The sequence below is a fragment of the Podarcis erhardii genome (genome assembly GCF_964252035.2).
Source record: "Podarcis erhardii genome assembly, chromosome: 16".
Lineage (NCBI taxonomy): Eukaryota > Metazoa > Chordata > Lepidosauria > Squamata > Lacertidae > Podarcis > Podarcis erhardii.
Window position 1 is genome coordinate 17,952,898 of NC_138514.1, and position 27,138 is coordinate 17,980,035.

Below are 27,138 nucleotides of genomic sequence, written 5' to 3' on the forward strand. Positions count from 1 at the left end.
AATGACTGCTGCTAAGGGTAGACCTTCCCCCACTACATCAGAAAAGGTTAGTCACAGAAAGGCACTCTGCATGCGCTCAGACACACTCTTTATTCTTCCTCCACATTTGGGGGCTGATAGCAGCTTAAGTCACAATATCAAACCGAGTTGAGGATTAGGTAGGAGCTGGGTGGCCCATGCTCTGATGACCTCTCCCTTCAGATGTACAATGGATTAAGACCAAAGTCCTTCAGCTGGTGCTTATAGTCCATGTGGATGACAGTAGCTTCCTTCTCCCAGGTGAGCTTAGCACTTTGCAGTTTGGAGAGGACGCAGTCCAGGCTACCCTGCGGAAAGGGGAAGTCAGAGGCAGGGTGAGGGGTGCGTGTGGCACCAAGGGATGGCAACCCAAAGTGTGGCATCCTTCCAGTTCTGTAGCTGCACATGACATGCTGCTGCTGCAGAACAGTGAGAATATGTACCCAAGAATTTCATGTTTGGACACAACAACACTCAGAATGCTGGAAGCAGGCTTCTGAGTTGCACAGAACACTTCATCGGGCATGTTTCAGAGCAAACCATTATTTTACCATTTTATTTCTAAAAGGTGGCTCTATTTCAATAGCTGGTAACAGATCAAAGAGGCACTACCCTACAGTCTCTGTGTTTGAAAGCAGGCCATGAGCCACAGAAGGGATGCATGGCATCTAGAGACTCACACCTGTGGGAATAAGACATTCCCTCTCTCTCCCTGAGCTTTAGTTAATGGCAACCTGTGACCTGCCACCCACCCAAACTCACATGCAGGATTTTTTCATATTCTGTCTCCATCTCGTCAACCTTGCGCTGCATCTCGGCCACGGCCTTGTCGTTCTCTTCCAGCATCCTTGCCTGGTCCAGCTGGCTTTGTAGCAGATCACCTTGGCAGGCAGCTGCAGGGCAGAAAGTGTTGGGCAAGGAGAAAGAGGAGACAAATATGTATGGGAACGAAAAGCACAGAGAGGACCTTCCAAGGCTAAGTGGTGGAGCTCCGACTTCACACACAAAAGCCCCCATAGTCAATCCCCAGCATCTCCAGGTTTTGCTAGGAGAGAGCCCTGCCTGAAGCTCTGGAGAGCTGCTGCCAGTAAGTATAGCAATGCTGAGCTCGATGGATCAGTGGCCTGACTTGTTATAAGGCCGTTCCTTACGTTCCTAAGGTAGAAGGCGATAAATATCTCAGAACAGAAGTTTGGGGGATGGCATGTGATGGGGCTTGAGAACATCTATTTTCTACTGCTTTTAAGTGGCCTTATACTCCAACTTCACCTGTAGCAAAATGTGCCAGAATGTATTCCCTTAACGCAAGCTTAGAAGGGCTTATAACGGAATTAGGCAAACTGATTTCCATCTCAAGGTTTGGAGGGTTAAGATTCATCCTCCCTCCACCCCGCTACCCCAGGTTCCAGGTGCAAAAAGAGAGAGTGTGTGTTTGCAAAAGAAGAGTATCACTTTTTAACTTGTTTCCCCTCAAAGTCCTTAACTGAAAGATGAACATGGGCAAAGAACAGTTGCTACAACCATACCATGTGTGATCATCTCCAAGACCAAGGGGGTGGGTGTGTGGGTGTGCGCGTGCGCGAAATACCAAGTTGTGCTTGCAAGTTCTGCGTCTCCACTTCTAAACGATGGATCTGGGTATCAGTCTGGTGCTGAAGCTGCTGGTACTTGCGAATCATCTCTGGAACGCAAGACGGTAGAAGGAAATGATCGCTCCACCCAACACCCTTGCCCTTCATTAACAGGCCTAAGATTTACAGCCAGGATGGAGGAACCTCCAGACATTGTTGGATTCCCACTTGCATCAGCCTCAGTCAATATGGCTAATGGCTAAGGATGATGGGCGATGATGGGAAACCTCTTGGGGGGGGGGAGGCAGGTTCTCCACCCCTGATTTGTAGCATCAAGTCTATCTGGTGTAACAGAAGGTAAACAGGAAAAAAATTATCTTGCCTCTATGTACTTATAAGAGAAGTTTTGCCGGGCAGGGGGCGGGGGGAGCAGATAAGAGTCTCAAAGGGTCTGTGTGCAGAATTATATACCACAGTGTTAGCTGCGGAGGGAAACGCTACCTTCATCTGAACTTTTCAAAGCCAACATCCTGTGATTGCATTTTCCTGAGGAAGTGTCTTGCGAAGACCAACTGGCTTACTGCGTCATGAACTTCTGCCCACATCCGATTAATGAAGTGGACAGAGAAAGTGATGTATACAGGCATGTACTACCTTGGTTCTCGAACTTAATCTGTTCCGGGAGTCCGTTCGACTTCCGAAACCGTTTGAAAACCAAGGTGTGGCTTCCAATTGGCTGCAGGAGCTTCCTGCACTCCAGCGGAAGCCACAGAAGCCATGTTGGATGTTTGACTTCCAAAAAACGTTCGCAAACTGGAACGCTCAGTTCTGCGTTTGTGGCGTTCAGGAGCTGATTTGTTCAGAAGCCAAGCTGTTTGAGTACCAAGGTACCACTGTACATCGTGAAAGTGCAACAGAGAACAAAACGAGTCATGGAGCAAGGAGTTAAGCGGGGCAGGAATATGTGCTGATAATTGGGGTACGAAAAATGAACAATCCTCTCCCTACTAATAGGAAGCATCCCTCACACCCCAAGGCCATGTGAATGTAGCATTTAGAGACTGAGTAAAGTGGCAGGTAGATGCCAGAGACCGCCTTGGAAAGGCAATACTGCTGATTTGCAGAAAATCTCAAAACTGCACCAATCAAGTGGAAAGGGAACCGTTGAGTAAACGGTTTGATGCCCAAAGAAGAAAATCAAAATAAGGCAAAACTACTGAGCCCTTTAAGGGTCAAAATTGACCCTTGAATGCTGCTTCAAATCTTCTGTTGAAGCTCTTCTCTTCAATGCAGGGTCTGGGCACGGCACTCAACTACAGACACATTGCACTTTCAGAAAGTTACTATTTGGGGGTGGAATTCAGTCACATAGCAGCATATTGCAAGTTGCACAATTCAGGCTGATTGGAAAGTCTTGCACAAGAAACCCACTTCCCCCTGAAGACCAGAGTTTTGTGATAAGGAAAGTGATAGGAAGATGCACTGGGTAGTGTGGGGTAATGCTTGTTTTGACACAACGTCACCTAATCTCCCTGCAAATAAATCAGGGTGAGTACTGTTACAGGTTTAGGAGCTCAGTCTAGATGGTGCCTGTGGGTCCCTTCTAGACCTGTGACCCTGTATCTGTGAGAATACAGAGGATACAAAGAATACAGAGAATACAAAGGAACCAACTGGTTTCTTTGTTAAGGTAATGGCCTTGGCTGGCCAGTTAAGTACTGCCATTTACATGTCCAAAGAGGTTGCCTGCTGTCATAGAGATGAGTGGGTGGACCTTTTCCCACCACACCTGGCTGGATGCCACATCATCCTAGGAGGGAGAACAAGAGCCCAAGGGGTGCTGTGTATGCATATATTTTGGCTGATGCTGGAAGCTAGAGACATAAGAGACTGGTCTTGCTGTGTGCCAGACCCAAAGTTACGGCTTGGAGAATCTCCCAGAGAACCTGAAGGGGAGATCAAGTTGCACATATGTGTAAATAAAACAATAAGTCCTAAAGATACCAATGTTTCCATTGGCCTTCATTCCAAGGCAGCCAAACTTTGGAAAGGTGAAAGCATCCCTGGAGTCTCTTGTTGCTCAGAGATTGGGGCATGTACAACAATACTCAATGAGGAGGTCACCTGGAAGAGCCCCCCACCTTCATAAATATCTTTTTTGTCCCCTCGAGCCTCCTCCAGTTCTTTCTCCAGATCTAGCAGCCTCTGCTTGAGTCCTTCACTGTCAGCCATCGCCTGCCTGGCCATATCCCTCCGGAGAACTGCAGGTCAGAAGGATAAACACAGCAGACATGCAAATATATCCAATCGAGGCTCAATGCCTATTTTCTCATTTGGCTCCCTAGATCCTTTGTACAAATAACTATCTCCTTATCGGAGAGGGCAAAACAGCTAAAAGGGATACCTTTCCTGGACTGGCTTGCTTTACAGTGGTACCTTTGGGTTACATGCACTTCAGATTACATACGCTTCAGGTTACAGACTCCGCTAACCCAGAAAAAATACCTTGGGTCAAGAACTTTGCTTCAGGATGAGAACAGAAATCATGCGGCGGCGGCTCAGTGGGAGGCAGTGGTGCTTCAGGTTGAGAACAGTTTCAGATTAAGAATGGACCTCCAGAACGAATTAAGTACATAACCAGAGGTACCACTGTATTTGTCTGTATGAATATTTATATACTGCTATTTCATAGTAACTATAGAGCGGTTTACAATAGTACATAAAACTAAGCAATTAAAACCATTTTTTGAAAAATAAAAAAATCAGAATGAAAATCACACCTCAATTAACTATTGTGGAAAGATGCATCCTTAGTTGCCTACATAGGCATGGCACGATAGAAAGGTTTTTTAAAGGAGGGTGCCTGTTGAAAGTACCTGTTGGCTGATTATTCCAAAATACTTGACTGGTGACACTAAAGGCTCCATTTCTTCTTGTGGACAAGTGAGTCTCTTGGACTGCTAATGATCTCAGTATTTGAGCATGCAAGCTTTTGCATTACACAGAGCTTTTCATGCGATAGAATGGGGAAAAGGGAACTCTCACAAATAGGGAACCCCCGGGTCTATGTAAAATATAGAAAGCTGACTCCTTGGTCAGGAGTGGGCAGATGCTGAGATCCACTGACAGGTATCTGGGTAATTTTCAGGATGTAGGCAAGAGTTTCTGACTCCCAGTGGTTTAGTATGTGTAGTGGTTAGAGTGCTAGACTAGGATGTGGAAGGCCTGAGTTCAAGTCCCTTACTCAGCCATGACACTCACTAGGTGACCTTGGACCAGGCACTCTCTCTCAGCCTAACCTACCTCACAGGGTTGTTGTGAGGATGAAATGAAGAGCGGAAGAACCATGTATGCCACCTTGAGCTCTTTGGAGGAAAAAGTGGGATATAAATGTAATAATAAAATAATATAAATAGAGCAACAGTATCACCCCCCCCCCAAAAAAACACATTTTACTAAATTAGGCTGATCAAACAAAGAGAGCCTAGGGTGGCATTCATATTTTTGTGTTACTGGATGATGAGCTCAGTTCTGCTAATGAAAACTATTCCAAGTGCTCAGAGGGATACTGATCCTTAACTGTAAATGTACAGAAGCCCCCAGCCCCTCCAGAAAAAGTGCCATGATTTTGCATCTGGCTCCGGTTGCTGGATCTTGAGTTTCTAGGGAAAAAACCAAAGTAGTTCTGTCATACGTAATGTCAGACCACCCTGGCTTACCCAAACCACTGTCATCCTGCAATCAGATTCCCCACTCCCCCAGTCTCGTATTATTATTTTTGGTGGGTATATATGGCAACACTGACAGTGCACTGGGATGAATTTGTACTGGACTCTCCAAACATCACTCTGCTTGATTAGCTTGTCCTGCAATACTTCCCAAATGTTGCTGCATCCTTGTAATGTACTCTTGCATTATAGTGCAATGAAAAGTGGGACAAACCTCCTTCCGTCTTGGAATATTTTGCAGTGTAACAAGCAAGAAGCTCTGGGACATGTGCCCCTTAGAAACGATGTGGTACGCCTACCCCAAAACTTTCGCAGGCGTAAACATTATTGAAAGTGTGATTGTGTACAATCGGCCTGTTAGCACCATGAACTCACAAATCATCACTGAATCTGCAATAATAATAAAAAAGGATGTCTGGAGAGGCCCCCAAATCTTTTCCCAGCTTGTCACTTTCCAAGATCCTTTGACTGGATATGCTGAGGCAGTGCATTTTTTTTCTTTAAAAAATGTTCAGGGGTACTCTCATTTTCCTACTCCTATTGAAATACTGCCCCTCAATAAGGCCAAACTTAGATTCACATAATGTTTAGGGGTATGCATACCCCTGCGTACCCCCCCCCCGAAAAGCACTGTGCTGAGGATTGAACCTGGGGGCTTGCCCATGTTTTGCATGTGCTCTACTTAGCTGCGTCTGCCGCAATTATAATGCAAAGTATTTAAAAAATACTCCCAGCAGAGTACTCATTTTGGAGTCCATTATTAAAAGGACTGTGTGGCAATCACTTTGCTTCACAATGCACTCAGAAACTATTTCCCATTTTCACTTCTCCATGAAAATGCTTGGATTGGTCAACTGAGAAGGGGGGGGGGGTGGATCAGAAAGGGACAGCAGTCCTGCTACTAGTCTGGTCCAGACAGCCGTGCTGGCAAACCCTTTGTGCCTTTGTTCACGGAAGGGTCATAGCTCAGTGGAAGGTCCCGGGTTCAATCCCTGGAATTTCCAGTTAGGGCTTGGAGAGACTCCTTGCCTGAAACCCTGGAGAGCTACTGCCAGCCAGTATACAGTGGTACCTCGGGTTAAGTACTTAATTTGTTCTTAACCTGAAGCACCACTCCTGCTGCTGCCGGAGCACGATTTCTGTTCTCATCCTGAAGCAAAGTTCTTAACCTGAGGTAATATTTCTGGGTTAGCGGAGTCTCTAACCTGAAGCGTATGTAACCTGAAGCATATGTAACCCGAGGTACCACTGTATTGTATTGTATTGTACTGTATTTGTATCCCACCATTTTTCTCCACAGAAGTTGAGGTGGTGTACAGGGTTCTCCCCATCCCTGTTTTATCCTCACAGCAACCCTTTGAGGTAGGCTAGGCTGAGAGGCAGTGACTGGCTTCCAAGGTGAGCTTCAAGGTTGAGTGAGAGTTTGAACCCTGGTCCCCAAGTCCTAGCATGTAGACAGTAAGATGGCTCAACCTTCTGAAGTGGTATAAGGCAGCTTCCTATAAGATTAGCATAGAAAGCTTGGCAGTCCTTCTACCTGACCCTTCCAAAAATGCCGCCTCTGCTGTAACCTCTTAAGGCCCTTGCGAAATATCAACAAAATCTCCTCACCAAGGTGCTGCTTTAAGGTATCAACCTCCAGCACTGCTTTTCTGTACTTTTCCTCATCTGCGGAGAGAAGGAAAGAGAGAGAGAAAGAGAAATTGAAAGACTTTGGCTGGGTACTAATTGCCACTGATACCGAGACCTCCTGATCGATGCGCCATTATTATTATTCATTTAATTTATGAATTGTTTCCTATGAAGCAACCTGAAGCGCTTTCACAAAACAATGACAGATAAAAGTATTGCATATATAAAACGTCAAACAATTGCGCAGGTAAACACAAAAAGCAGTTGCATAGGTACAAAAGCAGTTGAAACAATGGCGTGTGTAAAAGCAGTTTCAAATCCCAAGAGATGCAAGGCTGCTGGAATCTCCTGCATGCTGCACAAAGCCTTACCTGGCCCAGTGTTTTTCTTCTGCTTTGCTGATTTTTTCCCCTTCCCTTTTTTGGTGGGGGCCATCCTTGCGCGTTCTCCACAGCCTGCAAAAGGGAGAAGATGAACAAACCTTATTTTTTTGGTGCATTCCAACTCCTGACGTTCAAAAAAGAGCCGGATCTTAAAACTGGTACTGATGGGGAGATTCCGGAGGGCCATCCTTTTACACGAGGCATACATTTCTTGGCACCGGAGTGAGGGTGGTCTCTGCTGTTTGGGTGGACAAGTGAACAACTGTTTGTATGGTGGAAGAGAAAGGTGGAGGCAAACATACCTGGGAGCTAAATGTTTCTTCTTCCTTTCTCCCAGGTTCTCACAAGTTAATCTGTGGGCAGTTAACTAAACACTCTTTGCAAGAGTGTCATTCCAAGCAGCCAATGCGCAAGGAGGGGAAGAGGCGCTGGCTTTTCGGCAAGCCTATCCCAGCTGGCACAGGTTGGGGCTCCTTGTGTCGCTAGGCAACCGTCCTTCTTCGCTGCCATGGTGACCAAAGGAAGCTTGGCAGACACACCGGTGCTCCAGCAAAGGAGGTCTGCAAAATTGCATCCAATTGGCCTGAAAGAAGAGAGGTTGGAGGATTTTCAGGCCCATGTTCAAAACTTCTTTTGCAGAAACAGAAAGGGGTGGGAAGGGGGTAAGAATCAAATAGGCCCCAAATTCTCTTATGTACAGAGCTTCTTAGAGCAAACCCATTTTCCGCCATAAAACATTTGGCTCAGCTTTGACACCAAGGTCCTCATCTACAACTGAAGGCTGAGTACATAGAACAAGATTTCCACATGTGCATTGTTGACTTCCCCTCTTCCGCTGCTGAAGTTTAAATTGGAGGATCTTTGGGGCAGGGATCATTTGGGGAGGGTTGAGGGTTTCTTATGATTTTGCCTTTTATGTTACTTTGAGAAATGTTGTATCCCTTCATGTTGCAATTCTACATTTTATTATTATATGTCACTCAAGTGGCCCCTACAACTAAATGTTATTATTATTTATTATATTTAATAGCCTCCCCTTCCTCCCAAAGGAGCCCATGGAAGCAAACACATCCGTAATAAAACAGTACAATTAATGTTGCAATGTAGTTTGCTCCTGTTCAAGCAGATGCAGCCAGCCACATCTTCTTCTATGGTCCTCTATTCTGTTCCCAGTTCCCCACTCTAACAGTCAGCACCCCATGCCCACTGATCATATTCAGTCTTCATTGGACAGGGGTTTTTTTTTTGGGGGGGGAGGATCTTTCCCCTTTTACTTGCCCCATTTTTTCTGCAAACCTGCAGGTTACGATTTCTTCCTTTTGTGCGTGGTTGTTGTGGATTTGGCTACATAAATATAATGAATAAATGCATGTACAAAGCTTACCACTCAGCAAATGAATTTGCTATTAGTATCTATGATGCTATTAGTATCTCTGCTATCTGCTTTCAGAATAGCCAACATGGTGCCCTCTGGATATTGGACTACAATTCACACTAGCAGCAGCCCTCATGGCTAACAGTCTGGTACATGAGGAGAGCCCTGCATTGCCTATCCCTGCTTTAGAAAGTTCAGGGAGGCTCAAGTAGGGTTTGCAGGCAATTCCCACACTGCACACAGTTGCCAATGTCATGACTGTATCCATCCTGTGATGCTTGAGAGCAGCTGCCAGTCAGAGCAGACAATACTGGGTTAGATGAACCGCTAGTTTGGCTCAGGAAGGACTCTGCACTCTGCAGCTATCTTCTACTCCACAAAATACCTGAAGATCAGACCAGGCTAGGTCCACACACATAGCAGCTGAGATCACAGCTAGAAAGCATGACATAGCTAATGTGGACTGATAGTTATACGAAAACAGCACATCATGTGGCTACAGGAGAAAAGGGAAGTGCTTGTCTGCTCCCTTTTGAACTTGCTACATGGGATTTGTTTTGTTGTTGTTGTTTGTGGGGTGAGGACCACAAAGGCTCAGTGAGAAAGGGCATGATCCCTGCCAAACCTGCAGGATCCAAATAGGACTGATGCAGCACCAGCCAGGCTGCTCCACTTGGTACTACAACTCCAATTCATGAGACGATTCCAGAGTTTGTGATGTTTCAACAGCTGGGTGCTTCATTTTAGGGCTGACCTCTGACCCCTGAGATTATGCTGGGGTTCTGCAATTTAAGTCTACAGGTCGTGGGAGTTTCCCCCCTTTGCCACAGAACAGCCTTCTTCCTCACCCTCTTCCTGTGGGGTAGTCTCTAAACAGGATCTTCTGTTGGATTGATTCCTCTTAGTTGTTGGTAACGTTAATGACTCACTTATTTCAAAAGAAAAAGGCTTCTCTCCATTTCTGCTTTCCTATTTAAAGCAGTGTAGTTACTTCCCTTATCTGCTGTGGAACAGAGCCCTTTACTACTCCCAAGTCCCTCCCTTTCCTTGGTACAAATACTCTTTAGTTAGGTTTTCACAACTTTGCAAAGAAATCGATTTCACATGCATGGTGTTGTAACTGCATTCATCCTTAAGGAGTTAAAAACAAAGGGGTCCCAGCAAACCACCCATTGCATCTTTTATTTGCATGCCTGTCCAAATCTCTCCCTTCCAATGCTGGGCATTCACTGCCTCACGAGGTAGTCTGCCAGCTGGCTCAGGTTCGCCAGCTAGGCTTCCTTCAAGAACCCAGGCATCAATCCTTACTTTTATGAAATTTGCATAACTTTGCATATGCCTGTATAGCATCCATGAAGTGCTTCTCCCGAGTCTCGGAACTTTTTTTTGGTGCTCGCCGCGTTCCCAGGAGTCTGCTGCAGTATTCCTGCCAACGTTGCCCAAATTCATCATGGCCACCCTGTTGACCATGTCGCACTATTGCGCATGCTCGGCGCCGCTCCATCTTTGACCATGCGTAGCAGCCGGCACACTGAACTAAACGCCCTAGTGAGAGAAAGGCCAATCAAGACGTGACTATGCTAATAAGGCGCTAGTTGGGCGGGGCTTCTTTTTCCTAAGTGGGCCGGTTTTCCTCTTCCCTTCAGCATTGACAGTCGGGAGCGCGGGAGCGCGTTTCACTCAGCGTGTGCGCTCACGGTACTTAAGAAGAAGAAGAGAACTCGCTAAGAATGAGCCAACCACTTTTAAAGCCGCCTGCTCGGTCGCGCGCCTAACTCACCGCGCGCTCACGAAACATACTGAGACCTCCGCCGCCCCGCCCCTCGCCCATCCCCCTTCGCTGTTTGGGAGGGGGAGCTCTGGCCAATCAAAAACGCGACTCAACCCTAGGGGCGGGCTGTTGAAAACGAGCGACCCAATCAGAACGCGCCTCCCCTCAGGGAGCGTTTCTCCCCTCCTCCACACACACACACACACTCTCGGCTTTCCTCCCACCCTCGCCACTGCCACAGCCAATCAGAGCGCCCCGCCGGGGGAGGCTCGCGATCCTGTCACGGGGGGGGGGCGGGGGTTTAACGCGCGCGCCTCCCCCTCCGTCGCGCGCAACCTCCTCCTGCCTTCCTGCCCGCCCGCTTCCCTTTTTCTTCGTCAGTCGGGCGCGTCCCCGGCGCTCCTGGAGCCGCCTCCCCTTCTCCTCCGCCGCCTCGACAGTCGGTGGCCAAGCCGGGGAAGGAGCGGCCTGGCGGAAGGGACACGCCTTAGCCGCCCGCCCTCCGTCCCTCCCTCAGCCGGAGCCTCCGCCGCCGCCGCCGTTGCCCCTCGCCGCCGCCGCCGCCCCCATGTCGGCCCCGCTGAAGAAGGGCCCCGGCGGGCTGATCGGGCTCATGAAGGACGCCTTCCAGCCGCACCACCACCACCTCGGCCCCCACCAGCCCGGCACCGTGGACAAGAAGATGGTCGAGAAGTGCTGGAAGCTCATGGACAAGGTGCGAGGTCGGGGGGGGGGCTGGGGCGTGGCCGCCGAGGGGGCAGAGAGTGGGGCGAGGCTGGAAGGGGGTGCGCAGAGAGGGGTCGGGGGGGTAGGGCGGGGACGTGGGGAGGGGTCGTGGCCGCTGACGACGGTAGCATTGCCATCCTCCTCCTCCTCCTCCTCCTCCTCCCCCCCCATGTACCGTTGGATTCCAGGTTTTCTTGCGACGCGATCCTGTGCTACGCAAGAGTAGGTGTGTTTCTTCACTCTGTCCCGAGGAATTGCGAGCGCAGTCAATCGATTGCTAACAGCTCTGTCTGGGGGGGGGGGGGAGCCGCTTTATTGGCATAATAATAATAATAATAATAATAATAATAATAAATAAATTCGAGTTCAGCTGCAAAAACTGGGATGGCTCAGTCAAAGTTCAGGAACAGTTAAAGGGTTAGTGTCACTGTCAGCGTCATTTATGAAGGGCCTAATATGTGCTGATCCCTATACAAAAATAATAAAGCGCAAGTCCCTTCCTGTAGGCTCAGTCTCTCCATTTCACCTCATCAAGGCCTTGTGGGAGGTTCATTGGCCATTTGTAATGTGGGACTGCTTTCCGGTGTGGGTTATTGCCTTGTTAAAAAATTTTTTAACAGCACTTAGTCATATTAGGCTTTTTATAAGTAATAGATGAGATGGGACAATAATTGTAAATCACTCCAGAGCAAAGAGATTTTATAGTCTATTTTGCAGCTGTCCATTGGAGAAGAAGGGTGAGGCTGGATAGATCCAGGCTGGCTGACCTGGGAAAATTAGGAGCTGAGGGGCAGAAGTGGAAGTGATGGGCCAGAATGAGAGCAGTGAGGCAGGTAGGGCTGGAGAGAGGTGCTTAGTGTTGGCTTAGTGTTGGCATCAGAAGTAAAATTAGCAGCTGCCATTTGATAAAATGTTTGAGGTGACATACAGCATACTTATTGCATATGTACAGTGATACCTCGGGTTCAGAACTTAATTCATTCTGGAGGTTCATTCTTAACCTGAAACTGTTCTTAACCTGAGGTACCACTTTGGCTAATGGGGCCTCCCGCTGCCGACGCTGTGCTGCCGCCGTGCGATTTCTGTTCTTATCCTGAAGCTAAGTTCTTAACCCGAGGTACTATTTCTGGGTTAGCGGAGTCTGTACCTGAAGTGTCTGTAACCTGAGGTACCACCATATTGCTATCAGCATACTTCAGCTCATTACAAAGTGATGCAAGCCGTGGTCCTTGAGGAGTTGAGTCTTTATTTAGTGTAAAGCAGGGGGAGAAATTGGAGAGGGGTGAGGGAGAGGCAAAAGTAACATGGAATGAATGCAAGCAAGTGGGCAAATCCAGTTGGAGCAGGTGTTTTCTGCTAGCTGATGAAAAGGACTGGAGCTGGGTAGACTAAGGTAGTGCATGGCTTGACCTGTGGAGAGGGAGATGTGATGTGGAAGGGGTTGTAAGGGCCCCAGTGGTTGAATTGAGCGACAGGGAGTTGGAGGGTAGTTTTGAGATTGCATGCTGAGTTGGAGGAAGAAGTTGAAGAAGGGCCTGCTGTAGAGGGGTTAGATTGATGCTCAAGGCAAAGGATTGATGGAAGTGGCTGAGCTTGAGCTGGGAAATGGATTTGGAAGGCTGAAGGACCATGGGGAATAGGTAGGATGGATCATTTAGGAGCATAAAATGATTGGCTCCGTTAAAGCAGCTCAAGTTCTAGCTCTCTATAGCTTTTTTCCATGTTATTTCCCCTATTTTAATGAAACCATCACAGAAGTTTGCTCAGACTTCCTGATTAAAGGTTTCAAAATAACAGTTCACATTCACAGGATAGCAACTATGTTTGCTGACCTTAGTGTCCTTTTTTAGGAGAAATGTGCCTAAAGGGTGAAGGACGGGAGCAGTAGAGGAACAGGACCTTCCTGCGTAGTTCTTGGGCAATGTGCTGTGAAAGGGTAGACTTGCCCATTTGCTTCTAGGCCTGCTCTGAACCCTCATGAAGGCATGTTTAGAGTGCTACAAAGCTCAAACCGTTTGCTAGACAGGAAGTTGTTTATTGTGATATCATGGCTCAGAGCAGTAGAGTAGCACAAAAGAAAGCTTTGCAGTCTTGAAAGCCTTCATAATCCTACTTTGGAAGCATGCACTTGTGCTAAACTATGGGAAACTGGAGCTTTAAGAGATGCTCCAGCTTTTGTAGGATTTAGACCAGTCTCTGTGTTCTTGATCTTTTCAGTATAATACATCAATTCATTTGACTGTGTTCTATTGATTTGTCAGGTAGTCATTACTGCTGGACTCTGGATTCTGGTGTAGTTTGACAAGTGTGCCATTAAGTTGTGGTAGATGGAAAATACAGATAAAAATAACGTTAAATATTTAATAATCTTTTTATCAAGTGGGTGTGGTATTCCAGCTCGTGTGATCAAGATGGCTGATAAAACAGAAGTTGCATTAATAGGTTGCATTAGTTTTAACACAAAGGACATGCTCACAAGTTAGCATATTGCATGGTCCTGAGTACTCAAATAGTCAAGTTTTATGAAACCACTAGTGTCTTTTGGTGAGGATGTAAATTTATAAAATTATGCCTGGCATTGAGAAAGTGATGTTTGCTCCCTCTTTCTTAATATTAGAACCTGGGGTTATCCAGTGAAGATGAATGGCGGGAGGTCCAAGTACAAATGCAAGTATTTTTTCATAGACAAATTCCTAGAGGATATGACTGTCAATGGCTGCTGGTCATGGTGGCTTTATGCCATCAACAGAATCAGAGGCTGTTGAACACCAGCTTTTGACCTGCTTTTGATTATCATAAAGACATCTGGTTGGCCACTGTAGGAAATAGGATGCTAGACTTGATTAGTCTGATCTAGAAGGGCCCTTCTTATGTTCTTGCAGTATGGTACTGTCTCACAGATATGCCTGAGCAAAAGAAGGCTTATTTTGCTGCCAGAGTATATGAGTGGAAGTATATGAGTGGGGGTTGGACTCGATGGCCCTTGTGGTCTCTTCTAACTCTATGATTCTATGATTCTAGATTTGAGCTATAAATGAATTGAAAACCAGATACTTTTCAATACATTGTATTGGTGAGCTAAGAATAAATATATTTGGAAGCCTGTTGTAAATTACTTCAGAATATGTTGCCGTTTACTCTTTCCTCCAGGAAAATGATATTCATTGCTGTGTAGATCCCATCATAACTGCTTTTGAAGCATATAGGTACCACCTCTTCTTTTCCACACAACAGTTATATGTAGCCTTGTTAATGGCTTTCTTTGGGTCCAGAAAAGGAAGTGGGCAGTGCATAGAATTCTAGAGGTGGATCTCAAGATGCAATCTATGGCTGCTGTACCAGTAGCAGTCCCACTGCGTTCAGCATGCCTAAAACTGCTGTCTTGATTTAACTCAGCAGCTTATGGGAAAAGAAGAGTTGCACACCCCAGTTCCTGTCCCAGTCCCCCTGCCGGAGATCAAGCAGTGATCTTGGCACCCAATACTGAGAGGCAAAACTGATTTGCAAAGTCTACAATTGAGTTTAAAGGAAATTTCTTCCTTTACAGAATGTGTGACACTATCAGCTGCTTATGATTCGCCTAAGTGTTGAAATCTGGGAGTTAACTGACCTGCACTGCTAACAGATTTTGAGCAATGATTCTCTGATGCAGGAATTCTGCCTTCTAATGAAGGTAAAGGTGAAATGAACTGGTCCAGTAACATATTGATGAAAACTTCGAATGATGCCTTTTGGTGAATGTAAACTGACTACCTAAATGTATCAGTACTTTGAACCAGTTGTATTTTAATATATATACAGTGGTACTTCGGGTTAAGTACTTAATTCGTTCCGGAGGTCCTGAAACTGTTCTTAACCTGAAGCACCACTTTAGTTAATGGGGCCTCCTGCTGCTGCTGCGCCGCCGGAGCGCGATTTCTGTTCTCATCCTGAAGCAAAGTTCTTAACCCGAGGTACTATTTCTGGGTTAGTGGAGTCTGTAACCTGAAGCATATGTAACCCAAGGTGCCACTGTATATTGTATTATTCCTTTCTAACCATTTGTATATTGCATATTATTAGTAGGAGTATTTTGGCATATATTAATGTAAATACATATTTTGGTCAACATTGTTCCTCAATACTGTGTTAGTGTGTATATTATTATTATTATTATTATTATTATTATTATTAATAATAATAATAATTTGGTTGATATGATTGTCAAAACAGTAATAAATGATGACCTAGCTGCTTATAGAGAATCTTGATCACCTTGTGACAGATGCTTAAAATTAATTCCTCTCAAACACTGTAATCTAGTTGAGAAAAAAAAATATAAGTAGTAGCCTATAACTTTAGCTGCCCATTACAGTTGTAGAGAAGGGATACATGCTATATTCATTTCTGCATAAGTAAATACAGTTTTCTGATGGAAATCTTAATGCTTACCTAGACTAAAGAAAGAAGAGGAATTTGTTCAGCAGTGATAGTCACCACAGCTGTTTTGCATTGCTTAATAAAAAATGGGAAGTGTGACTGGCAGATTGACAATTCCCTTTTTGCTAGTTGAGTTTTTCCATCAAGCTGGGGTGACCAAGAGATATTGATGGTTAACCCTAGGTATGGCACAGAGATGACATGTTTCAGAATGTTATTCATAAGCACATGCGTTGGAGAAATGTAGCTTGCAGACTCTAGGATTCCCCTAGGAAGAAAACTTCAAAAGGGGGAACAGTGAGATGAAGGCTATGTTTATGCCATAAATTAGCCGTAATCTGATTTTGATCCAGTTCAGCTGTTGTGGCTTCCTCATGGAAACTTGGGAAATGTAGTTCTGGAAGGCAGAAAGGATAATTCTGTTAGAAGTTCCTAGTCTTTTCCCATAACATCTGTTCTGAAGATTCCTTATGAGAAGTCCTGACATGTGCTGGGCTCTGACCAGCCCACATATTAAACATCAAGAGGCTAGGAGAATGCTTGAACTTCCTACTTGTATTTCCTAGCAGTGGGTTTGTCTTCCAACCCATCACTCATTCAAGTCATTTTCAGTATGCTTGTGTTTCTCTTTCCTACAATTTGTTTGAGTTTAGAGTACTGAGGACTGTTGATGTTATACTCTCTTTCTTTTCTCTATTGCTTTCATTGGAAGTTTAGCTCGAAGGATGTTGCAGTCCTACTTCCTGTCCTTTACTTTGATCTGCTTACCTCCAAACCTGCTGTAGATGTTGCTGGTGACAGCTGAGCTTTCAGTCTCTGTTTTGCCCTAGTTAATCTTGAGATTAATTTGGTGGAGGGTGGGTTCTTGCCTGTAATTTGTATACAAACCCTTTTATAATTAATTTTACAATCCATTTCACAGGCTCAGTGGAATGGCAAGCTTGTTAAATTGTCTTTTTTAAAAAATCCCAAGGCTACAATGTGAATCATATGTGCTAGGGACAAAGTATCCATTGGACTTCAAGTACTGTAAATATGTTTAAGATGAGGTACAAGTATTTTAACACCATTGTATATTGTGTGATATTCTTTCTAGTACTTCAGGTTTTTACCTTCTGAAAATGTAGATGCAGATAGGCCAGTGGATTTCCACATTCTTGAATGAAAACATATTCATGTTCCATTCCTTGAATAACATCAGAGATCTGACCAAATTATGCTGAGAGACAATACTTTATAGTGCACTTTAGTTACATTGCTTCTTTATGTATTAGTCATTTTTACATGGTATTTCTTAATGTGGTCTATCAACTAAAATTGTTTGCTACAGCCAGTAGTCAGTTTAAATATTAGAACATCCATGTGGAAGTAGGCAAAATTTTTACCTGTATTTGTTCATCACATGGTGGCGATAACATGTTTTAGACTGCAAAGTGAGACATTTTTCTATCTTAAGAAACTCTGTAAAGTGTGAGATACACTGATATTAATGTGTATTAATGGGGAAAGCTCCTTAATCCCTCACTTCAGCCACTGTGCTTATAGTGCATTGCACATCTGTCCTGCATACTTCTATGTTGGTGAGCTTTCACTATGTTTGGGGGCTAGTACAAGAGGTGAAAGGTTTTTTAGATGTTTCCACTGTGTGTCATGCTGACATGGGTCAGGCCTCCATGTGAGGTGCAGATTCTGTCATAACTCTGAACCTCTTGATTAAATGCTTTGTTGTACTTTTCCTGCCTGAATAGTAAGCAAGTCATTATCTTTATTCTGCCTGTAGCTATCCTATATATTTTCCTAAGATAATGTCAGGGGAACTGTTTTCCTTGGCTTGATCATGCTTGTAGTTTGCCTGCATTATGTGTGGCGATTAAAGCACATTTTTTGGAGTATAAAATGTGAACAGGAAATACATAGTTCCATATTTTGGCTGCAGGTGATATATTTTAACTTAATGATGCTGTTTATAATTAGGAGTTGAAACATAAATTACAGTAGAATAAAGCAGAAGTGTAGCACATGTTGATATTTGGGGGGAAAACCTGTAGAAAGTCTGGGAGGTTTTGAACTGGAAAGGAGGAAAGACTACATAATAAGCTGTTGCAGAAGAATGATCTGAGCTTAGACAATGAATACTTACGTGGGTGTGCAGCAAGCATTTCCATTGGCATGTTAAATACCTTGAAGGGGGCATAATCAGGTAGTTTATTCACTAAGAATTCAATGAAGAATAGTTACCAACAAAGTGGTGTGCCTATTGTGATAAAACCTAATGGCGGGTGCCTTTTTCCTGAGCAGGAAACATTCCAAAACTGCCTGTTTTTGGTTCTGTGGAGAGTGTTTTTTAAAAAATAATAGCCAATAACTGGGAGAAAGTGTTCTAGTTACAGGTAGGTAGCCATGTTGGTCTGCCGTAGTCGAAACAAAATAAAAATATTCCTTCCAAGTAGCACCTTAGAGACCAACTAAGTTTGTTATTGGTATGACCAACTTAGTTGGTCTCTAAGGTGCTACTGGAAGGAATATTTTTATTTTGTTTGGGGGAAAGTGGTACATTTTATTGCCCCTTAGACACTAACTAGTTCAATGTGGCATGGTCATTTATAGCAAAGAGGCTGATTCATTAGATGCATGTGATGCATTAGATGCATACGATTAGACCAAGAAGGCCATAGGTGAGAAAGGTATGTGAACTGAGGAACAAGAAGGTCCCTCTACCAGTGCATTTGATAGCATGAACCTATGAAAGCTCCTTCCCGATAAACAAAGTAGCTGTAAAATTTCTGTTACAATTTGCTGATATAAGATATAATTTATTCTTTTCAAAATAGACCCCCAACTTTAAATTATGGTTTGTAAACAAGTTCTTGTAATTCATCTGTTTGTTGTGCCTTATTAAACATTAAATTAGCAACTTGAGGTTGTTTAGTCATGTAAAAATAAACTGGGGTGAGGTGGGGAACCCAGAGTGCCTTTCCGTTTTATCTATTTTTGCTCTGCACACTAGGCATAAAATTAGTTTCGCTGTTTCCCCTTTTTTGTTTGGTTTCCTTCAACCATTGGGTAAGAACTGGTGGGTATTTGTCTCTCTCCTTCTCTCTATCTTTGTTCATCAGACAAAAAGAGCTATGTTGTCAGCCTAGGAAAGGTTTTCAAAATCTGATATTGCCTAATTTTTAAAACTTATTATTTTCAGCTGGAATCTAGCCCACTATATTTGTTACTTTTCCTTCCTGCTGAACAATTAAAAGCCTTCCTTGGACATTTGGGGGAAGGTAGGATAAATTCTCACAAATAATCATGGGAAAACCCCTTGAAATGGTCACAAAGTACTTGCCTACACCATAATTGCTTCTTTTAAATATGTTCACACTTGATGTGAAGAGTTAGCAGACTATGGCCAAGGAACAAATGGCTTCAAAAGACAGCTAAGGAGCCAAAGAGGGAGAATGAATGCAGTGTGTGCTAATTTGCTGGTATGCTGCTGATTTCCCAGAGCTGTGAAACATTGCATCTGGCAGTAGTTGTGTTCTGCAAGGGCACACGAAGGGAGCTAAGTTGAAGACAGGTTTTTGTTTTGTTTTGTTCAAAGGAGGATCAAGTCATACATTCTGGTCTGGTTCAGACATAATGCTGAGGCTTAGCTTAGGATTGATTGATTGATTGATTGATTGAACAAGCTGCAGGGAACTTTGGGCTCCCCTTTGCTTTTGTCTATCTCTTCCAGCATGGTGATGAGGAGCAGTTTGGAAGTTTTCACTTCCATTTTAGCAGTGCTTTAAAACAAAAAGAAAGAAAAAGAAAAAAAGTGTTGGTATTCAACATGAAGTTCTTGTAGTAAGTGCCACACTCAACATTTGGGGATGTGGGGCAGGTTCCCCACTTTAAATAACAGACTTCCATGCTGCACCATAAACTGATTTGGAAACTCCTCACGATTTCAGAAGCTCTTTCAGAAGAATAACTCATGAATTATAGCAGCATGGGAGTCGGGCCATGCTAAGTAGCCTCACCCCAGGATTTCACACTGTGTAGCCATGACATTCATACAGTTATTGAAAACATCTGCAGAGTTGAGCTTTCACACCTGCAGCTGTGTACGTAGAGCCTTTCCCATAGTCTGGAAGCCCTAATTTTTTGGGCTTGCCAATCCCATGAACCCCAAGAAGGACATCACTTGTACACAGCTGTACACTCAAAGGTTCTCTCCTTGCACGCATTTGTGCTGTTTACAGAAATTCTTGGGCAGGGAGCTACTTGGAGTGTGCAACATCAAGCGGGGAGCTAGTTGGTGTGGCTCTGCTCTCTGCTCACAAGTTGATAAAATACTTGAGTTGGTTCTTCTTTGAATGCCATTTTGCGAAAGCGTGCGGCAGGATGCTGTGCAAGAAGTCCAGAGTTCCAGTGAATGCACAGAATTTGTGCAGTTGTTGAATCCTGGTTGTAATGGTTAATGAGAAAAAAGTACTGCTATGAATTACACACATCTCATGAAGGTGAATGGTTGTTGATATGATGCACTGGTTGTGAAACAAACTGATAGAAGATGATGTGTGCCAGCATTGGGCCAAGCCCATAGTTAGAGCCTGGATAGGACCCATCCATAGTAACAGGTGAAACTCTTGTCCAGAATGGTAACTGCTGTTCTTGTAAAACATCTACGATCTGCAGAGAGGAAAAGATTTACTCTTTGGGGGTATTCGTTGCTGTTGGTTGCTTGGATTACTGATCCAGTATTTTCCAAATAAAGTCTTCTGTTTGGTTGTTCCAATATATAGTAAATTCTTTAGACTTGGGGAGCTGGGCAAGTTGCTCATTTTAATACTGTACCCACTATAAAGCTATTTGCGGTATCTCAACAAAGTACTGCATTTGGGATGTGGATCAGCATAGTGTTTGTCAGTCTTCTAGAGCTGCATTTAATATGAATAATTGATCATATATTCAGGTCCATTTCCTTTCTGATAGTTTGGGTGCCAAGTGCCATCAGTGCTTATAGGCGAATCTCACATACCTTGCAGAATTTGACATAGATGGCTACTCTATGGTTGATCATCTCAACTTTTAAAATGCTCAATCAGCATAAAAGTTTGGGTGTGTACCATATCAGCCACAAACCTTTTGCACAATAACATACATTGATTTGGATGCTCACTAGATTGAGCAAGTCTGCAGTGAGCAGGAGTATCATGTAGTTCTTTCATCACTATTTAAGTAGCAAACAAGAATGAGATGCCCATGATGGAGAGATAAAAGCAAAGTCTGATAGACTGCTTCAGTTTGCTCAGTAACTATTTTTATTAGGTGAGAATGAGAATGTTTATGATCAGATTGATTATTCATTTACACAGCAAAGCCTCCCTTAAGTTCCTGTGTCTGGTAGAGGATATTGATTCAGTTGAGAGATTGGTCTAGGTTGCACATATTGCTGAACCATTGTTGGCCTGTGTTCCCCACTCCAGCACAGCTGCTAGGAGATCTGAATCATTTGCTTCCATTTTCAACTAACTCCTGTCTTTGGAAGAGGATGATAGTGGAGGGGAAATCCATAAACCTCAGCCTCATGTTTTTCATGTGAAGTAGTTTATTAACTGTAGTTACCATGCTTTTATTCAGATTAATAGTAACCAAGTTGATCTTAAAGATAAAGTTAGTATTTACAATGAAAAAGTGAAATCTTAAATTTTAATCTGATATTTTAAGTTAACAACATCCATTTTTATTCACACTGAATTTCAGTAATATTGTTCTGATTGTAGCTTAAACATTCTTTTTAGATTAGCAGAAAATAACATAGACCTCTTAAACCTACTTCTTGTCTCATGTTTCAGGCTCAGTATTTTGCATGGTTTGAATATAACCTCCTGTAGTGTTGTAACTTGCAAATAAAAATGAATCACATTATAGGTTGCGGCTTTCATAATGAATATTGAGTTTCTGGGAATTCAGTTAAGCATGTTGACATCTTGGTTGTAAATCCATTTCTTGCATTTGCAAACATGGTGGCACTAGTTAAGCTAGAATCTTACATTTCATTATCCTTGTTCATTCTTTATTTCTAGGTTGTGCGTTTGTGTCAGAATCCCAAGTTGGCACTAAAAAACAGTCCACCCTACATTCTAGACCTGCTTCCTGACACTTATCAGCATCTGCGAACCATCCTGTCACGCTATGAGGGGAAGATGGATACTCTAGGAGAGAATGAATACTTCAGGGTGTTCATGGAAAACCTGATGAAAAAGACAAAACAGACCATCAGCCTCTTTAAAGAAGGAAAAGAGAGAATGTATGAGGAGAATTCCCAACCTAGGTAACGTTTTGTGTTCTTAATCACTTGTAGTATTAAAATCCAAGTGGGTCGTTGGAGAGCACTCTTGAAACTCTTCTTATTTCAGTGGTTCTTGGGTTCTTATGAACTCTTATGGTTTCTTTCAGAACATAATGTTTCTCTGGAAGTTCTTGACTGTAAGTTGAGCTTGCTATTTTGTGTGATGTCTTGTTGGTGAAATCGATGGTATAATTTCAAGTAATTATTAAGAATTGGAGGTGGAAGTAGAAAAGGTCTGGAGATACAGTTAATATTCATGACAGATGCATGTAGCTCACAAGCCTATTAACGTGCTGGAGAATTTATATTATATACATGGCTAAGGTTTTGCTTTAGCATTCATAGTATTTTACACATAATATCAGCAAGTTTTGCAATAACCAAGTACAGTGGTGCCTCGCAAGACGAAATTAATTCGTTCCGCAAGTCTCTTCGTCTTGCGAGTTTTTCGTCTTGCGATGCACGGTTTTCCATAGGAATGCATTGAAAATCAATTAATGCGTTCCTATGGAAACCGCCTTCCCCCGACCTCTTCTGGCGGGCGGCATTTTAAAATCGCCCGGGACAGCGGAGGACTTCTCCGCTGTCCGGGCGATTTAAAAGCCCCTGGGAAGGCAAGCAGGGGGGACAAAGACTTTTGCCCCCCGCCTGCCTTCAGAAGAGGTCCAGGACAGGCTTCGCGGACCTCTCCGCAAGCAGCGGGAGCGCTCCTTGCGGAGAGTTGCCAGCGCGCCCAGGCTTCGCGGCCCTGCCGCCCGGCTTCGGGACATCGTTCCGATGCCAGGCGGCGGGGGGAGGCTTTCCCGCCCCGAAGCCGGGTGGCGGGGGGAGGCGTTCCCGCCCCGCCACTCGGCTTCGGGACATCGTTCCGATGCCGGGCGGCGGGGGGAGACTTTCCCGCCCCGCCGCCAGGCTTCGGGGCATCCTTCCGAAGCCCGGCGGTGGGGGGAGACTTTCCCGCCCCGCCGCCCGGCTTCGGGACATCGTTCCGATGCCGGGCGGCGGGGGGAGGCGTTCCCGCCTCGCCGCCCAGCATCGGGGCATCCTTCCGATGCCGGGCGGCGGGGGGAGGCGTTCCCGCCTCGCCGCCCGGCATCGGGGCATCCTTCCGAAGCCCGGCGGCGGGAGGAGGTGTCCCCGCCCCGCCGCCAGGCTTCGGAGGAGGTCCGAGGACAGCGGGGAAGACGAGCTGCGCTTCCCCACTGTCCCGGATATTTCCGTATGGGCTGTCGTCTTGCGAAGCAAGCCCATAGGGAAATTCGTCTTGCGAAGCGCCTCCAAAACGGAAAACCCTTTCGTCTAGCGGGTTTTCCGTCTTGCGAGGCGTTCGTCTTGCGGGGCACCACTGTAAAGTATGTTGGTATTATCATACGGATAATATTGAGTGAAAAAACAATTATACATACTCCAAAGATACAGGGCTTCTGTTGCCCATTAGTCAATGGATCCTGATGATGAGCCTGCAAGGAGGGACTCGGGCAGATGTTAACACCTGGGCAGGTTTGTATGGGTGTAGATGATCTTTCAAATAGCCAGGTCCTAAACCAGAATGAGAATCGTATTGCTAAGCTTAGCTATCCAACAGGTTCCTCAGCGATATTTCATGGCTAATTTTTAACAAGCTGGGGGAAAGGGGGATGGGGGTGAAAAGAGAAGTATTTAGCTTTGTGGTTTGAGACAAGGGTCTATTACAACTTGTTCAACATGGTGGATGAGTGCTCTCTAGCATGTGTGACCAACCCCAAGCTGTTTCCCAACCTTGACATTGCAGCAACAGGAGGAGACAATCTTCATGGCGTGGAGGAACCCTGGGCTTGGTTTTGGGCACTGAGTGCTCCAAGTTGCGGGCGTGGAGCAAGGGCTTGTTTCCACATTGTTTGAAATCTGTTATTCCCCCAGCTCCAATCATGTAGCTAAAGAAGCAGGGAGGGGATTGTCCCTTACTTTATGCTTACCTTATGGTTTTAGCTTTAACATTTGCGTCAAGGCCAGGACAAATCATGCTCCTTTACCAATCTCTGAAAGACATAAGCAGTGTCAAAACTATAGGAGCATCTGGAATTATGTGTGGTTCTGTTCAGGTCAGCATTTTGTTTTGTTTATCAAACTGATAGGGTTGCATTTCCCCTTGTGTATTTGCTGAGTAGTTTTGCATGTTACGGATTGTGTAATGAACACTGACTTCAGGAGGCCGGGGGAGTGTTGGTGTGGGTGGTGTGAGCATTTACTGTACAACGTAAACTTGATTCTGTTCAAATATTATTGACAAACGAGAGCAAACCATAGTAAAGCAAGTTTGCATAGCAAAGGTAAAATGCAGAAAATATGCATTTCAGCTCTGTGCCTATGAGACCCATCATCTAATGTAGGTGTCTCAGGGAGGGTGTATGTGTCTTGTGTGTCATAATTGGAAGCTTTCATTTTATTCTCTCCCCCCCCCCCCCCCCGTATTTATATGCTGCCTTTCAGGGCAAGTTCCCCATGACATAAGTAAAAAGCATTCCCTCCTCTCCCCTCTCCTCCCCTTTTGAGGAAGAAGGGCAGTCTTAGATCTGTCTTTAAGAGTTATGGGAGGTACAAGCTTCAAAAGGAGAAGAGGAGTTTGAGGTGTAGGAGCTGCCTGTTGAGGCAGATTGTGGCTAGAAAGTGTGTGGGAGGAGGAGAGTCTGTATATGTACAAAGCAATTTGGTAGGCCAAGCTGTGTTCTAAAAATTACCTCCTGACATTAGTGCATCATTAAAAACACCTTCCAGTTCCAAAGAGAAAGCTGGTAATTTTCTAGTGGATAACAGTGTGTCAAAACTTTGTGAATTATTTTTAAGATCTCTATTGAAGTTTTGTGTGTGAGAGGGAGGGAGAGATGATAGGTTAAACTCTGGATTCTAGACAGTAAAGTCAGCACTTAACTATTGCCACGGTGAAAGTTACACTTCTCATTTGTCCACTGCCCCAGAATTCACTGTTCAAAAAGCATCCGCTACTGTGGTTAAAACGGAAAACAGACTTGGGTGCTCTGCATGCTCCTATGCATGCAAGTTAATCATGTGTGTTTTTCTAGACTCGTAGCTCTTACTGTTAACTTGCTGTGATAATACTGATGTCAAGACATTCAGTGGTAATGGCAGTTGACTTGTGCTGAAATTTGATATCTTACGCACGTGCAACAGTGTGTTGCTTAGAGGCCTTTAGAGATGTCATACAAAACAATTCCAATTTACACATCTATTTAAAGTTCACATCATTATGAGCCAATGGCTTTTATCTATTATGTAGGCATGTCACACTGGGCTAGGTGCTGTGGTCTTGGTTTCATTGAGTTTTTTACCACCTTGAACAGCACTGAGCAGATACAGTGGGAGGGCAGTGGGAGGAATCCTTTGTTGTTGCTGTATTTGTGTTTGTGATCAAATTAATACTGTGCGACATTCACCATGTCTGCATTCTTAAGTGGTATTCTGCAACCTCAAAGCTCCCACTTCCTTACTAAGCCAAAGACTGAGAAGTGAATGGAGGGGGGTTTACGGCATGTAATGCTTTAAGAGAGAATATAATGAAAATGATTTACAGGTGGCACTTGACACCAGTCAAGCTTGCAAAAATTTATCATTTGCCCGATAATAAATGTTGGAAATGTAAAGAGATCGAAGGTACATTCTTTCACCTTTGGTGGACATGCCCAAAGATTAAGACCTTCTGGGAGATGATCTATAATGAAATGAAAGAGGTATTTAAATATACCTTCCAGAAGAAACCAGAGGCCTTTCTCTTGGGCATGGTCGGCCAATTGGTGCGAAAGGAGGATAGAACTTTTTTTATGTACGCCACAACAGCAGCAAGAATACTTATTGCAAAGCATTGGAAAACACAAGATCTACCCACCCGGGAAGAATGGCAGATGAAGGTGATGGAATACATGGAACTGGCTGAGATGACTGGCAGAATCCGGGACCAAGGAGAAGAGTCGGTGGAAGAAGATTGGAAAAAAATTAAAGTTTATCTTCAAAAATATTGTAAAATTAAGGATTGTTAGAAAGATGTTGGAAAAAGAAAATTATGTGGTTTTGGCAGAAAGGACATAAAGGATTAAGTAAAAATGAATTGGTGAAAGAGAGAATGTAAAATTATAGTATATTAAGACATATTATTAAGATAAAAACAAGGTTGGAAGGATTTGCTGAAACAATAATTTGAATTAGAATACAAAAATGGGAGGTGTGAGGAGGTCAAGGAGATAAGTAAAGGAAAGAAAGCTATGTAAAGGTTCAAACTGTTCTTTTTTTTTTTTACTGATTGTATTTTTTCTGTCTTTTTTCTGTCTTTTTTCTGTTTTTTCTTTTTCTTTCTTTTTCTTTTTGTAACCTTTAAAATTTGAATAAATATTATTTTTTTTTTAAAAAAGAGAAGTGAATGGAGGGGGGCATCTAGTGTGTGTGGGATAGCAATAACCCAAGATTGACCCGGGTGTGTATGGAGCTGCCAGTTTCAGCCACAGATTATCTTCTGGAATACATTTGGATTTGTTATCTTTCATGGAAGCAGTCATATTTGAGTACTGCTTGCCTCAAAAGATGTGCTGTACATTTTAGTCCACTGTCAGCTCCAGAGTAATTGAGGTACAAAAATTCATATATAATTATCTGATTGACTGACAAAGATGAAGTCAAGGACGACATATGTGGTTTAAGTTCTGTAGCATGTTATAATATCCCTGAATTCTTAAATCAACCCTTTCCCCTTTATGGGAATTGAATGTCCTGTCCTATATAGAGAGGTTGCAGTAAAATTCTAATGGCAGCCAAGGTGTTGAGCTTGGAACATTTGTTGTCTCTCCTTGCAGCCAGACTTGTGGGGTTGCTGTCTCAGCAAGATTTTGTGTTCGTCATCAGCTCTAGGGCATAGAGGAACAAATCCATACAGGAAAAAGCTGCAGATACTTAATATCTCTTCTGTGTATAAATTGTGCGCAGCCTTACCCAGGAAGGAAACTGATACTACTAAGAGGTTTGTTTTTTGAAATGTTGATTTTGAAATCAAACTGGCTATAGTTATAAACTGCTTATAAAGCACTAAAGCCCCCAAAGTACTAAAACAAATTCTGTACTGATAATTTGGTCTCTTAAAGTGAGAAGCTGTGTTAGGAAAACACTAGAACGCATTGTTGAGGCAGCCTATCAAAGCCTGTTGTG

The 27,138-nt window shown here is 44.0% G+C and overlaps 2 protein-coding genes across 4 annotated transcripts in view; one reads left to right on the forward strand and one right to left on the reverse strand.

The window, feature by feature from the left end:
* Positions 1–71: 71 nt before the first annotated feature.
* Positions 72–10,502, reverse strand: DRC12 (dynein regulatory complex subunit 12 homolog). Of its 3 annotated transcripts, XM_081843202.1 has the most exons (8): positions 10,016–10,499; positions 7,635–7,915; positions 7,321–7,404; positions 6,929–6,985; positions 3,731–3,850; positions 1,607–1,699; positions 781–911; positions 72–326 (listed from the first exon to the last, which is right to left on the reverse strand). In XM_081843202.1, exons 3-8 carry the CDS (start codon positions 7,382–7,384, stop codon positions 198–200), a joined length of 594 nt encoding a protein of 197 aa, XP_081699328.1. In that variant the 5' UTR covers positions 7,385–7,404; positions 7,635–7,915; positions 10,016–10,499; the 3' UTR covers positions 72–197. The 3 variants fall into 3 exon arrangements, with proteins under 3 accessions (XP_081699328.1, XP_081699329.1, XP_081699327.1); XM_081843203.1 differs by lacking the exon at positions 1,607–1,699 and having other exon boundaries at positions 10,016–10,502; XM_081843201.1 differs by lacking the exons at positions 7,635–7,915; positions 10,016–10,499 and having other exon boundaries at positions 7,321–7,555.
* A 328-nt stretch (positions 10,503–10,830) lies between these two features.
* CBL (Cbl proto-oncogene) overlaps positions 10,831–27,138 on the forward strand; it is a 48,173-nt gene continuing 31,865 nt past the window's right edge. Inside the window, exons 1-2 of the mRNA XM_081843091.1 lie at positions 10,831–11,193; positions 21,686–21,933. Of these exons, the coding sequence (XP_081699217.1) occupies positions 11,047–11,193; positions 21,686–21,933 (395 nt within the window). The 5' untranslated portion in view covers positions 10,831–11,046. The remainder of the gene's footprint in view (positions 11,194–21,685; positions 21,934–27,138) is intronic.